The 14,203-nt window shown below is 32.3% G+C and overlaps 2 protein-coding genes across 3 annotated transcripts; both read left to right on the plus strand.

The window, feature by feature from the left end:
- The first annotated feature begins 245 nt into the window (after positions 1-245).
- On the plus strand, positions 246-1,400 carry LOC130799318 (uncharacterized mitochondrial protein AtMg00810-like). Its single transcript, XM_057662420.1, has one exon. The coding sequence runs from the start codon at positions 246-248 to the stop codon at positions 1,398-1,400; it is 1,155 nt and encodes a 384-aa protein (XP_057518403.1).
- Positions 1,401-2,305: 905 nt separating this feature from the next.
- On the plus strand, positions 2,306-10,434 carry LOC130799510 (uncharacterized). Of its 2 annotated transcripts, none has more exons than XM_057662628.1 (7): positions 2,306-2,656; positions 3,476-3,564; positions 3,671-3,746; positions 7,328-7,377; positions 7,449-7,781; positions 9,574-9,612; positions 9,830-10,434. In XM_057662628.1, exons 1-7 carry the CDS (start codon positions 2,470-2,472, stop codon positions 10,004-10,006), a joined length of 951 nt encoding a protein of 316 aa, XP_057518611.1. In that variant the 5' UTR covers positions 2,306-2,469; the 3' UTR covers positions 10,007-10,434. The 2 variants fall into 2 exon arrangements, with proteins under 2 accessions (XP_057518611.1, XP_057518612.1); XM_057662629.1 differs by having other exon boundaries at positions 2,516-2,656; positions 3,403-3,564.
- Positions 10,435-14,203: the final 3,769 nt, after the last annotated feature.

A 14,203-nucleotide genomic window follows, 5' to 3' on the forward strand; every position in this document is an offset into this window, starting at 1 on the left:
GCTGCAAATGGGTATACAAGGTAAAGCTCAAACCAGATGGCACTTTAGAACGATGCAAAGCAAGACTAGTTGCTCAAGGATATACACAGAAATTTGGAGTGGATTATGAGGAAACTTTCTCGCCAGTTATCAAAATGACAACCATAAGAGCCTTAATTGCAATTGCAGCAAGCAAAGGGTGGGATATATTTTAATTAGATGTTAACAATGCTTTCCTTCATGGTGATCTTCATGAAGAAGTATACATGAGAATGCCCAAAGGAATTGAAAATCCTGGGAATAAGTTCTGCAAACTCAACAAATCCCTATATGGGCTGAAGCAAGCAAGCAGACAATGGTTTTTTAAGCTGCACACTGTACTGTTACATCAAGGATTTGTACAATCCAAACAGGATTATTCTCTCTTCATCAAAAAAAGGGGTTCGGACATCACCATTGTTGCTGTTTACGTTGATGATATCCTGGTAACTGGTACAAATCCCAATGATATACAAACCCTAAAAGCTCATCTTGACACAATCTTCAGCATTAAAGATTTGGGCATCTTACATTATTTCCTTGGTATAGAGGTATCTTACTCACAAGCTGGCATCATTCTCACTCAAAAAAAGTTCACAAAATCTCTCCTTGACAATTGTGGTTTTGATCTTTCCAAATCTGCTCCTGCTCCCTTATCCTTAAACACCAAACTCCTGGATAATTCAGGTGCCTTGTATGCTCATCCAGATCATTATAGATCCTTGATTGGAAAGCTAAATTTTTTGACTCATACAAGACCAGATTTGTCTTTCTCTGTCCAAACATTGAGTCAATTCATGCATACCCCAAGGCAGCCACATGTTGATGCTCTGCATCATGTATTGAGATACGTTCATGGAACCACAGGACAAGGCATTTTATTACATGGTTCAGAACAACTTACCCTTCGAGCATTCTCAGATAGTGACTGGGCAGCTTGTCCAAATTCTCGAAGGTCTGTTACTGGATATGTGATGTTACTTGGACGTTCACCTACATCTTGGAAGTCTAAAAAACAAGCCACAGTCTCAAGAAGCTCCTCTGAAGCAGAATACAGAGCCATGGCTTCAGCTGCATCAGAAATCACTTGGTTGATCCAGCTTCTTCAAGACCTTGGTGTATACAATTTAGAACCTGTTCTTCTACATTGTGACAACATGTCAACCATACACATTGCAAAAAATCCAGTCTTTCATGAAAGAACTAAACACATAGAAGTGGATTGTCACTTCACTCGAGATAAGGTTCTTGAAGGTCTTCTTCAGCTCACATATTTACCTACCAAAAATCAACTAGCTGATGTCTTCACAAAGGCTCTGCCATCACCTCAATTCTGTAAGCTTCTAACCAAGCTAGGAGTTGTTAATACCACTCCAGCTTGAGGGGTGTTGGAGCTGATGACTTGTCATCCGCTACGGTTTTATTTCGGTTTTATTTTTTCTGTAATTGACTATATATAACAAGGCATTAACCCTCTTATTTACAAAAATGCCCTCATGTATATATATATAGGCTATTTTTCCTCTTTTGAATAACATTTTGATGATTCCAGAAAACGTTCTTCTTCGATCTTCCTTCTTCTCCTCCTTCTTCCTGATCTTCTATGTTTTTCCCTTGGTTTATTTTTTGCTGATTTCATCAATTATTATTATTATTATTATTATTATTATTATTATTATTATAAATAAGAAATTTGTAGGGTGTGGCAAAATTGTAATTTTTTAAAAATCAGGGTCAAATTCGTAATTTCATTTGGAGGGGGTGGCGATAAATTAAAAAGGTGGCGAAGTTTAATAACTCCCATTTACCCAATTCGTAATTTCATTTGGAGGGGGTGACGATAAAATAAAAAAGGTGACGAAGTTTAATAACTCCCTATATTTATGGCAACATGCGTTTTTCATAAAATATTCCGTATGTTGTAATCATTAAAACCCAACTATCACAATAATCCTAAATTATCACTATGCCTCATTGTAATCACAATTCAATATGATTATTCATTGTGATTTTGACAATAAATTGTATTAATAAAATAATTTAAATTGTGAAATGTCTTGATATCAAAAAATATGCGCAAAAATAATAATTCAGTTTCATTTCTCAGTTGAAAAAAATCTACGCGATTAATTTTAATTTAAGTCAATTAAAAGTTAAGATGTTTAATTTTTATCGATGACAACATTTAGAACAAATTTACAACATTCGCGAAAAATAAAATTACTCTTAGGACTATTTTCAAAAAAAAAAAAAAAAAAAAGTTGTAGATAAAATTGAACTGGGTCATAATTACGGCTAGACCGAACATCCCGAGTCGACTCTAGTATTCCTAGTCAACTCAGTTTTTCTTATTCATATTCCGGAAACATAACAAATCCTTTCGCAAGTTTAACGTCTCTGAAACTGAATATAAGAGAGAAAAACTCCATTTTCTATGTGGAATCGAAACAAATGGAGAACAGTGCTTCTACTGCAAGCACAAGTAGCAGCAGAATAAGTGATGGAGAAAGCATAATTGTAAGAAAAAGTGGAACCATGATATTAGAGAATCCGTTTACTTTCAAAGTGGGTCAAGTGTTCACTGGTTTTGGCATTGGTTGTGGTCTTGGTATCGGTGTTGGAAGGCCTTTGAATTTAGGTATATATCTCTGTCATTCATTTTAATTGTTTGTTTATACTTTTCACATTGTTTGATATGGATTTGGGAAGTTTTTTCCAACCTAAAAATGGGAAGAACCCACATAAAAATGACCCTAAAAAACCCTGTAAAGTTCAACTATGTTTTGTTGTATCATTGATTTGAAGTAAATTTGTTTGAGTTTGCTTATTGTTTGATAACCCAAATATCAATTTTTGTTCCGTTTGTTCGGGCTAATTTTAAAGATGTTTTTATCTTAATTATGATTGTTCATGAATGCATTACTTGTGGAATAAATGGGACGATTTTTGATCTTGTTGATGAATCTTTAGCATTAAACTTTGAAATAAAAGTTTTTAGATATGCTAGGTTTTACATAAAAGGGTTTTGATTCCAAGGAGTTGTCCGCAATTTGAGGTGCTATGTGCTAGGCGCATTCCGATATATTTAAGTTTTGAAGGATAGTTGCATAGTGCAAAATTTATGGATGCAATCACGATTGCGGTTGCAAAACCTTTTTCACGGTTATTGCAACCTATTTTACTGATTTCGCACTAGATCACTCTAACTTGCACATAGCCCATGTGTAATTTTGTTGAAGTTTTTTCAAATTTGAAGGGATGGTTGTACCTTTAACCTGACACGACAGTCTATTTAAAGTTCACTGGGGGGACATTGTGTTATGTATATTTTCATAGACTTGTGCTGATTAATTAGCGTTGAATTTCATTATTGTTACGATGCAGTCATCAACCTGTTTAGTTGATATGTGGAATGAGTTGATATGAAGATTCTCAATCAATTCACCAATTTTGTTAGGTGCTATCCCTATGCTGAACCAAGTTATGACTGCTGCAAGTGGTGCTACATATGCCTTTTCGGGTATTCAAAGACATGTAAACAACTCCGTATGTTGCATTTTCTTATTCCCTTTCAGTTTAGTAGTATTCATTCGTTCGTTTATTATAGCAACTTGAGATCATTTTTCACATGGATCATGTATTTTTGTTTCAGTTGAAGAAGATAGGTGCAAAGAACATTCAAGCAGGTGTAGGGTGTGGAGTTGGTTTTGGTCATGGTTTTGGAGTTGGTAAGTAATTAGGTACATAGATATAATTAATACTTGATACCTTACCATTGTTTTGCTTTAGAATCCATTTCGGGATCCTTGTTTCTAAAGATTGGTGAAACTGAATTGTAGAAATATATTGTAAGTTCTTTGTGTAACCCCATCCAAATCAAACCCTGTGCAACTCAAAATTTTCATTTTAAAACTTAGTTTAACTTAGAGGGTGATACTTACCACTAAGTACAATAGGAAGAAATAAACTAAATAATTTTTTTATACTTAGAATTCATTATTACAACTCAAAAGAAATGAAATGTCTATTTATTTTAATATGGCAAAATACTAATGATTCTAGACCCTTATCATTTAGCATCCTTAACTGAGATTGCTAGAGGTGTTTAAAACAAACACAATCACCTAAAATTTATCCGACGTTATAACCGAACACGATTGGACCCACTTCAAAAATAATTTACAATTTTTTAAAAAACAATAAGGACACAAAGCTCAATTTTCAACTGACTTGAAACAACTAACCCAAAATGAATTTTTATCAATTTTTACTTATTTTATTATTTTTGTTGTAACATTAAATTATACCTATGTTTCCACTTTCCTACATTTCCAAAACTCTAAAATTTTCTTTTATTGTTTTCATTTTTGTTTCAAGTAACATTGGTTGTAGCCCCCGTTTTGTCTCTTATGAGTTAAACCCCTTTGCAGATTGATTAGCTTTGTGTTCTAGTTCACCACACTTATAACACCTTATCTTCACACCATAGTTACATGGAATGTGGAACGTAGCCACGTTTCGTGATCCGGGAATTTTGGTGTCCAATCACCACGAAAAATGATCCAAACTGCTCAAGGGGATGTCCTAGTGTAGAAAACCTTTTTAAAACGTATTTTGGCCTTCATTTACAAATTAAAGAAAAAAGAACAACGGAAAATTTGAGATGAAACCTAGAAAGCTAAATAAATTCCACTTAAAAACAACTTCTTAAAGCAATAAAATCATTTTGTTCAGACTTGTAGAATCGAATCGTAGGATCGTAAGATTCGACAATAAACTTATATTTGCTTTCTAGTCATAATCATTCATCTAAAAATTTAAGTTTATTAATTAAAGTTTCATTCACTTCATTTTAAGAATGAAATAGGAAAATTTTTAATAATTAGTTTAAATCTTCATATCAATGAAGAAATTTATTTTTTAAAAATTATCATGATGAATTGTTAAATTGTAAAAAATTTAATGAAAGATGGAACATAAGAAAAATTTTAAAAAATTAAGAATAAATTTGTAGAATCGAATCGTTAAATCTTAGGATCGTAGAATCGTGTTATGATTCTACCACTAAAAATTTTATTTTAATAAGAATCGTAAGATTCTACCAACTTATGATTTTACCTACGGTTCGAATCGCTCGCTAATTTTTGGATCGTAAAGTCGTAGAATCGTAAATTAGAATCGTGATTTTAATAACTAGGGAAAAAACTAGCATACTCCATGTATTTTTGGGTGTACTTGTCTACACGCATATTAGGCCTTTGATTGAACCTAGTGAACTCGCTACATTTTTATCTCTCAATGTGGTTAAGGAACAAGCAATCTCTCATAGCAGTCTTAAAGTCCGCCCAATTGAAGTTAGGTTTGGCACAGATCATTTATCCTTGAGTTACCGACTAAAGATTAGCACGCTCTCGAAGATAAAAAGTTTCTTGATCAACTTTCTGGTTTTTAGGTGTTCCCATAGTTGTGAAGATTTTCTCCATGTTGCATAACCAGTTTTCCTAAGTTACAAGATCTTCCCGTCCAACAAATGTTGTTGGCTTCAAATAGGAAATTATCTTTGCGATAATTCCTTGTTGATCTTCACCTCCTTGATTGATAAGTTGGTTTTTGAAGGAGAAGGCCAAAGTTTTGGGAATACTTGTTCCAATGCCCTTAAGCGAGCATGTAGTCAGTTTATGTTATCGACTTGATGTTGCATGAGCTAGTATATACAAATATAGGTCATAAGACACCTATACCCAGGATAATGGTAATATCACCATCTAATAGAAAAGTTCAAACAAGAGTACTTTTAAAATGTATCAATTACAAAATCGTGTTAATCGAATAGAAGAACATTGTTCCAACACTCAAAATTTTTAATTTCGTGGTCTAATGACCTTTTTACACGCAACGAATGAAAATAATATAAAAATAAACTATTATCTTCACTTCGTTCTTCATTATAGCATTACTCTTCTATGATGTCAACCATAACTCTCTTCAAGTAGTCGAGAGGTTAAAATTGGCTTCCACCATGCGTATATCTACTCCTATTAGGTCGAGCATTAATCATTACATCGCTACCCATTCTTCGTATTGCCGATAAAAGCCCCTAATAGGTAGGTAAAGTACTCAAGAAAATATGGGCTTGTGACTTGTCGTTTAGGAGTGTTATAATTGGATTGACTCATCCTATTATTAATATGGTAACCATCAATAGCAATAGATAAATTGTGGACATAATTGAAATAGCCTTCGCGTTTGTGGTGAGTCTTGGCATCTAACAAGATAAGTATATAAAACAAATAATTAAATACACACTTTTAAATATAATAAGAAAACTTAAATGCTAAAACCCATTTTATCCTGCTCTTAATGGACATGTATATTTAACTTAAGTCAATTTTACCTTAAGTCGATTAAACCCATATTAGCTTGATTAGTTGGTCTGGACGCTAAACTTTTAAGATCTTAACACTATATTTAAGCTCTGGATACCACTCTGTAACACCCTCCCAAGTTAAACTAAGTTTAAAACTGAAAATCATTGAGTTGCACTAGGTTTAATTTGGAGGGTGTTACAGTCCGGCGAACAATTTAATCTTGTAAAAAAGAAATAAAGATGAAAAGTACTGTTTTAAACATTTATTCAAATCATCATTAATCAATAATTTAAACTATATATTTGGGTTAGAGTAATTAAAATTTGTTGGTTTTCAATGTCCATGCAAGAGCAGAACTATGAGTCTGTTCTGATGTTACGTTGCTGACCTTAGTGAAAATTTTTCTGCGCAAATTGATGAGTGATGAAAGTTTTGATGTTTGAGATGAAAAATTCTCTACTCAGAGCTGGTATTAGAAGCAGTAGCTTGTATTGGCAATGATAAAGAAGCGAAGATAACTTGCAAATTTTTGAGTGGCCTAGACTCTCCCAGAACAAACTCAAGTATCTGAATGCTCTCCATCTATCCCTCTTTCTTTTCTTACTCATCTAGCCAACTCTTCTTATTCCTCTTCCTTATATGTGTGCCTTCCTTTTTAAGATTTCCCCAAACATATTTGGGCTGCAGTTTAGTATAGGACTATGTCTTTTGCAGTTTTGCTTTTGAGAAGTATTTGGTTGATCAAACCAGAGTTTATTACCTCATTGTGGATTGTGGTTCTGCACATCTAATGAACAAAAGTCAAATGTTAACACTACCTACATTCAGCAATGTTTTAATGACTTCTATTTATGGGTTTGAGTGTATTAGTCAATCAACTACACCAGATTTCCTAATGGTGCTTGTAATTCTGGTTGATATATTGATATGAACCTTTGCAGGTCTTGCTCTGAAGCCTGTAGTTGTGCAACGGATTCAACTATCAATTATAGTATGTATCATTATGTTATGATTTCTAAACCTTATTTTGAATGTTGTTTGAGGTTTAATATTTGAGTTTAGGAAGCTGTGAGCAAAATGATGCTGAAATTTGGAGGGGCTTCCAGTTTATCTATTGGGCAAGGTCTTCTCCCGACATCAGTGCAAAGTAGTATGACAGTTATTAAGGGATCAACTCAAGATCCGTTGGAAAGTATTGTGAAATTGGGGAAGACATTACCAGACACGAGCAGCCAAGTTCATGCTGGAGATGGGAAACTGAATGTGGGATTTGAAAGGTTTAGATTAGAAGATGTGCCTTCAAAATTGTCGCCAGGTACTCGGACTGAGAAGATTATCAATGGCTTTTTGCAAGATCCAATTTTGAGAGAAGAAAACACGGAGCTACATGAGAGGGTATGTATAGCAAGGAAAATATTATATCATTATATTTCGTCCACAATTATTTTCTAAAAACCTAAGTTATGGACTAGAAATAAGTTCCACTTTCGAATTTGAGGAAATACATAGTTATTTGTTTCCAGATTCCCGTGGGAGTAAAACATGCTTATCATAAGGGGTAAACATCTGAGTAAGATGATTGTTATACATATGCATGAAAATCCTTGTCAAAGATAATACATTCGGTTACCCCTATTTGTTTGTGAAACATTTTATTTTAAGGATAATGTATATATTATATACTTGATGGCTTTCCTTAATTGCAGTACTCCGTTACGCTGTACTGTAGTGCTGTTTGTGTGGGAATAGTGTACTCCATTAAAAACATTTCTAGTGTCGTTGAGTCCTTGTCATTTATCAAGTTGTTCAACCGTTAACTTACCTTTTTCTCCTATGTATCGAGTAAAATGGGGTTATATTTTGGTTGCTAAACATTCATGTATGCCGGCATCATTGTGTACAGGACATACTTGAAAAGATTCCTAGAACTTTCTGAAGTTTTCAAGCATCTATATATATACTTCTAGATTGGTGGTTCACTTTTCTTAGGTTTGGCGACCAAGGGATTATGACAATGAATGTTAGAGAGTATACTTTGGCTTTGGCTAGCAGTGGAAGACGCTTATTTTAATAAATGGTAGAGGATGATGCAAAGAAGAATTGTCATTTACTTGTGTTCTTGGCAGCAAATATGGATTTAGAATATCTACTAAACAACAAAGACCTTTTTTAGTTTTAAAAAGCGCACATGGCACGCGCCTAGGTGTAGGAACTTAATAAAAGAAATTGACAATCTATTATTCCCAAAAGTGTGTCTTAGGCGAAGAACAACCCTTTGTGTCGCACACTTTTTATAACTAAGGGATGTTTGGTGATATAATGTGTGATTGGAGGTCCCTTTCCTGTGTCTCCCTCCGCCTTTTTTTAGTTTGCCTGTTACAAAAATTTGGCTTTTTGGATGAGTGGTATTTACATTGGTGGGTAAAGTCATGTTGGTATATGCTTGTAATGTGGTTGTTAATGTTAGAGCTGCAGTAGGCACTTGAATGAAGGTGGCTTGGAGAAACTAAAGAATTACTTTGGAGTCATAATTGTCAAACAATTCCTGTCGAATATAAGTTGCGATCTATTCTAGAGATGTTAAGTTTCTAGAATGACGAGATTTTGACATGTCTTTTTCTAATGAGGTTAAGGCTGTAGTTACCCCCTATAGGGAAGTGGAAGGGAAAGGTGGTTAAAATCAAACTCTTTCCACAAGAGTGAAAGGGAAATTCTTTAGTCACAAGGCTAAGCCAAGATCCTCGACATGTCTCAAGTATAGTGCATTTTATTAGAAGAATAAATTCTGGAATTTAAGATTAGTGATTTGCCTTTCGGCCTTTAGAAATCGAGAAACATCTGGAACGAATTATTATAACAAGTTTTGCTACTTCATGCTTAAGAATTGAGGTGTATGCTGCTGTGATCTATGCTGTGTTGAAAATACTCGAGAAGCCAAACCGCCAAATTTGTTGTAAGATAGTTCAGTTATTTGCTAGTTACAATAAGAATAACTCAGTAATCTTTAACAACAGTAAATGAAAATGGGGTGATTATTGCTTGGACAGGTATATCACAAAATGTGTATTGTCGTAAAAGCTAGGGCCTGGCAAGTTTTGGACTCTGAATTTATTATTTTTTCGCTTATATAATCTTGTGTCAGACTTTTTACAAAGTTAATACTAATCATATTGGATGGTTCCTGCAGGATGAACGATTGGGGTCAGAAAACAGGGTTCTTCGGATGGTATTTTCTTTAATTAACCTGTCTACACTTGTTCATTTTACGTATTGTAGAACTAATTTGTGAAACGGCACAATTCTATCTAGAAGCATGACTTAGGTTTTAAAATCTCTTATGAATCAACAAATAACTGCAAACGCACAAACGGGTTTTGCTCAAGAGCTGCAGGAAATAAGTTCCAAGTTTTTGAGTTCATTCCTTTTGTTTCTTTTTCGATCAGGTGGTCAAACATCAGCAAGTAATTGAGGAGCTTATGGAAGAAAATGAAAGGCTTCGTCAAATATTGGTCGAAGACTTAAAAGTTCCAGCTAGTAAGCTCCAAGCCAAACATTCTGGTACACGCGCTTCTCCTTGTTCTGATTGTTTCGAATGCCGAAGAAAACAACGAAGGAGATAAAAATGTTCCAGTGATCTATATACCAAAAATAAATTTTAATTTATCTCCGGTGATCATCCTTTAAGAGTTCTTGATTAATGGGTCATATATTGCTCTGCGTTTCGGGTTTTATGTTCTCAAAACTGTTGCTTATGGTATGTCACAAGTACATAATCCTATCCTATATGGAGATAAAGAGTGATTTTTCTAGAGATTTTATTATGAAATCAATTGTATTCTGTGCTGTCTAAGCTTTAGGATATGTGTTGTAGAAGAGTAGTACTTGTCCTACATGTGGTGCTGACCAACATCATTTTTGGGGGATTAATGCTGAATGTAATGGCATGGTTTGTTCATTTTGCTTGTTTGGGATAATTAGTTTTCTTATTTTGTTTTGTCCAAAAATTTATACTCTAAATCAATGAGAAACGGAATGATATTTATGGAAAGTATGAAAAATTGTGAACATATAATATTAAATGTAAAGATAGAATTGTGTGCATGATATTAATAGAGTTCAAATGTGGTTTAGATTTAAAAAAAAAAAGCGATAGGTTTATTTCCAAATAAGAAAAATGATGTAAAATGAATGCAAATTGAGTGGATCATCGGTGCTCCTTGGTTTACCATCACTCTGGCAAATACTGGAGCTGCATATCCCCAATTAATTTATAACTATTACTGTGTTAATAGTAGTAGCTACTAAATAAGGTTGAGATTATTGCCGAAAAAGAAAATGATGTTAAATTAGTGGGACCGACAAATTTTAAGAAAAAGGGAAAGGACCAAAAGAGCACTTGGGAGGGGTCAGTAAGGGATAATGTAAGGAAAAATGCTAACGAATAAGGAGATTAGATATTTAGGAGTTGTTTAGTATGAACTTTTTAATACTATATAAGGGATTCAATTACCATTACTTTACATTTTTTGTTTAGTATGATATTAGGTTAACCCAATCCCTTTCTTGAGGGGTAATGGATATCCTTATATTGTTACTACTCATTTATGTCATGTAACAAATTTCCTTTCTAAGATTAAGTAAGTATTTTTCTTATTTTCATACCAAACAACATATAACTACAACCACATACTCTTACCCTTACTCCTCTTTATCATTTCCCTTTCCATTACATGTTATGTTCCCATACCAAACACCCCTTTAATGTGAATATGCCAAAAGAAAAAATTGAATATTTGATTAGAATAGGAGAAATTAGTATATTTATACTTTGTTTGGATTGAAAAATTAGAGGGAAAGAAAGAAAAGGATTTAGACAGACATAATTTATTTTGTTTGGATTTATAAGAAATTAAGTATATTAATTTTTGTAATAACTTAATTTTTCAAAATGTGAAAAGATTTTTTTTCCTCCCCATTTTATTTCATGCTAAACAAGGAGACTTCTCCTATCCCTTTCATTTCCTCCAAAAACAAACTAGTGATACTTCTACTAAGGGATTAAGCCCCTTATTTTTTTTAATAACTTAATTTTTTAAAATGTAAAAAGATTTGAATGGAAAATGTTATTTTTCTTCCTCCTAATTTCATTTCCAAGAATAAACAAGGAAACTTTCCCTATTTCTCCCCTCCATTTGGTCGGAAACAAATTAGTGAGACTTTTCCTATTATTCTCCCTCTTTCCTCTCTTCCCTTCCATTTATTTTCTTTCCATCCAAATTATTATCAAAAAAAGTGTTACAGTAAAAGTAGTTTGAAATGTTTATATAAGTGGTTAGCTTTGGTCATAAATATCACCTTTGCATGACTTAGTTTACCAAACCATGCTAGTAGGCATACATAATTAAGTAAATCATCTTATTTGTAGCTTGTATCTTTTAGAGGGTGTGGTAGTAAATAAATTATTTTCGTTTATCAAGTGCTTTTTTTTGTTATGAATATCTATGGTATCAAAAACTTAACTACTTATATTATTATCTGATAACTAGATAAGTATAAGGGCAAAGTCAGAAATTTAAATAAAAGAGAGCCAAATACATAGTTTAGTGATGATCAATATAGAAAATGTAATTAGATCAAGATCACATTCAAGAGAATAAGGATTAATATCATCGTCCATTTCAATTCTCACAAAATTAAGGGACAAAAAATTTTCATTACAATGAACTAAATTTGTTAGAAAAAATTAATTTCTATGGTAAAAAGATATAATTCTAGAGTTAAAAAGCAACATGACAACCAAAAATATAAATTTTAAAAGGGTAAATTGTTAATAATAAACCAACTTATACTTGATTTGCTGAATATAAACCAACGTATTATTTATTTTTAAATAAACCCAACTATTAGGTATATTTGCTAAAAATAAACTGACATATTGTTAATAACAATCTTCAAAACTTCTTTGTAAGTCAATAATTAAGAATAAACAATAATTAAGTTTATTTTCAGCAATTATACCGAATAGGTTGGCTTATTTAAAAATAAACAATAGTGTGGTTTATTTTCAAGCGGAGCGAATAATGGTTAGTTTACTCAAAATAAAAGGCTGTACAAGGTTTCTTCCATGACACTGCAGTTCTACAAGTGATCATAAATTATAAAATTTGTTACTATATTAATCGTATTACATATATATGCACTTATTAATGAACGCAATATCCTACTAAACTTGAAGAGAAAATTAAAAATTACTGAATTTATAAAAATATAGATGACATTACTATAACAGTATTATCGATTGTTACTTTATCTATCATAAAATACACGAACATTTGGTGTTATGTTAAAATCAATGACTAATTCACATAAATATATGCAATTTATGTATTTAGAGCTTGCACTGGTCAAATTCTGATTGTTTACAATAAAAGTTTAAGTATAAAAACAAAGATAAAAAAGAGTATTACATTAAAAAAAATTGATATCTACATAAAATTATTTTTTAAAGCGAAATCATATTTCAGCAGCACATGTTTAATACATATAAATCTGTAAATAATTATCTCTATTGTTAAAATCCTAATAATATTTTATTGTTCTAGCTAATATTACAATAAATAGATCATCTTAATTTTTTGAACTTTAAACTATCACACTTTTTAATGGAAAAATGAAGTATTAAGTTATTAATATAAAATAAAAATAAGTATAAAAAGTTAGTTAAATGGTTTGTGTGGGGATTTGAGTTTTAAACCATATACTTTGGATAACAACACTCTAACCATTAAGCAATTCTTGTTTTTGCAATGTTTAAATTGTCTTTATACAAAATGTCATATGCTTCCTCCGTTTTTTTTGTTTGTCCACTTTAAAATTTTTCACTTTAGGAGAGAAAAATTTAAATTTGATTTTTGTAATATATTGAAGACACAATATATTCTTGTGTGATTGTGTGATCTTGTTAGATTCGTTTTGATGCAAAGAATTTTAATATATATTTTTTCCAATTTTTTATAATGCGTACTAAGAGATATTGATGCTCAAAGTTTGCTTTGAAGTGCGTGCAAAAAGTAAAGTGGATAAACAAAACGAAACGAAGGGAGAATTAACTAGGGAGACGAAGCTATAACTATTAAAGAGCATGTGTTCAGACGCAGGGGGTGGGAAGGGGGTAGATGGGCCTCCCCCAACCCCCCTCTCCCTTCACCCTTGGGTAAGTAGTGGAGAAACCAAGAGAAGATCAGTAACGAAATAACTATTAACGGTAAGTGAAATTATGGTTGGAGGCTATGAAAACCTCCGATCTATTCATTACTATAAATACTAGTACGTTCATCAATGATAGGTATGCGTTATAATATTTCCTCAAAGTGTTAACTAGTTAAAGGTGTTATGATATTTATTAAGCATTTATTATGTTCTAATCTCGGTATAATTTTCAAGCTAAAGGCTATAGGGCACTTGAAATGTGACTATATAGGTACTTCAAGTGATATAATTAGTGACTTGGGAGTAGAAGATTGTCCCCGAAGGCACCCTTCGGGCCTCAAACTTGTGTTAAATGTGTAGTCGTATCTCAAGTGATATTCAGTGAAAAATAAATTAAACATTAATAAACAAATCTATCACCAATATTACATCCAATTCGATTTGAATCCAATTATTTCTAATTTAAATTGCGGCCCCATATTAGACAAGAATAATTTGACGTTCATATATGAAGTAAAAAATTAGCACTATAGTCATTTTTATGAATCTCATAAATTTGATGTCATTGTTTGTGTTTTTTATTTTTATCTTAATATATGAAATTCTTG

The sequence above is a fragment of the Amaranthus tricolor genome, chromosome 14 (genome assembly GCF_026212465.1).
Source record: "Amaranthus tricolor cultivar Red isolate AtriRed21 chromosome 14, ASM2621246v1, whole genome shotgun sequence".
NCBI lineage: Eukaryota > Viridiplantae > Streptophyta > Magnoliopsida > Caryophyllales > Amaranthaceae > Amaranthus > Amaranthus tricolor.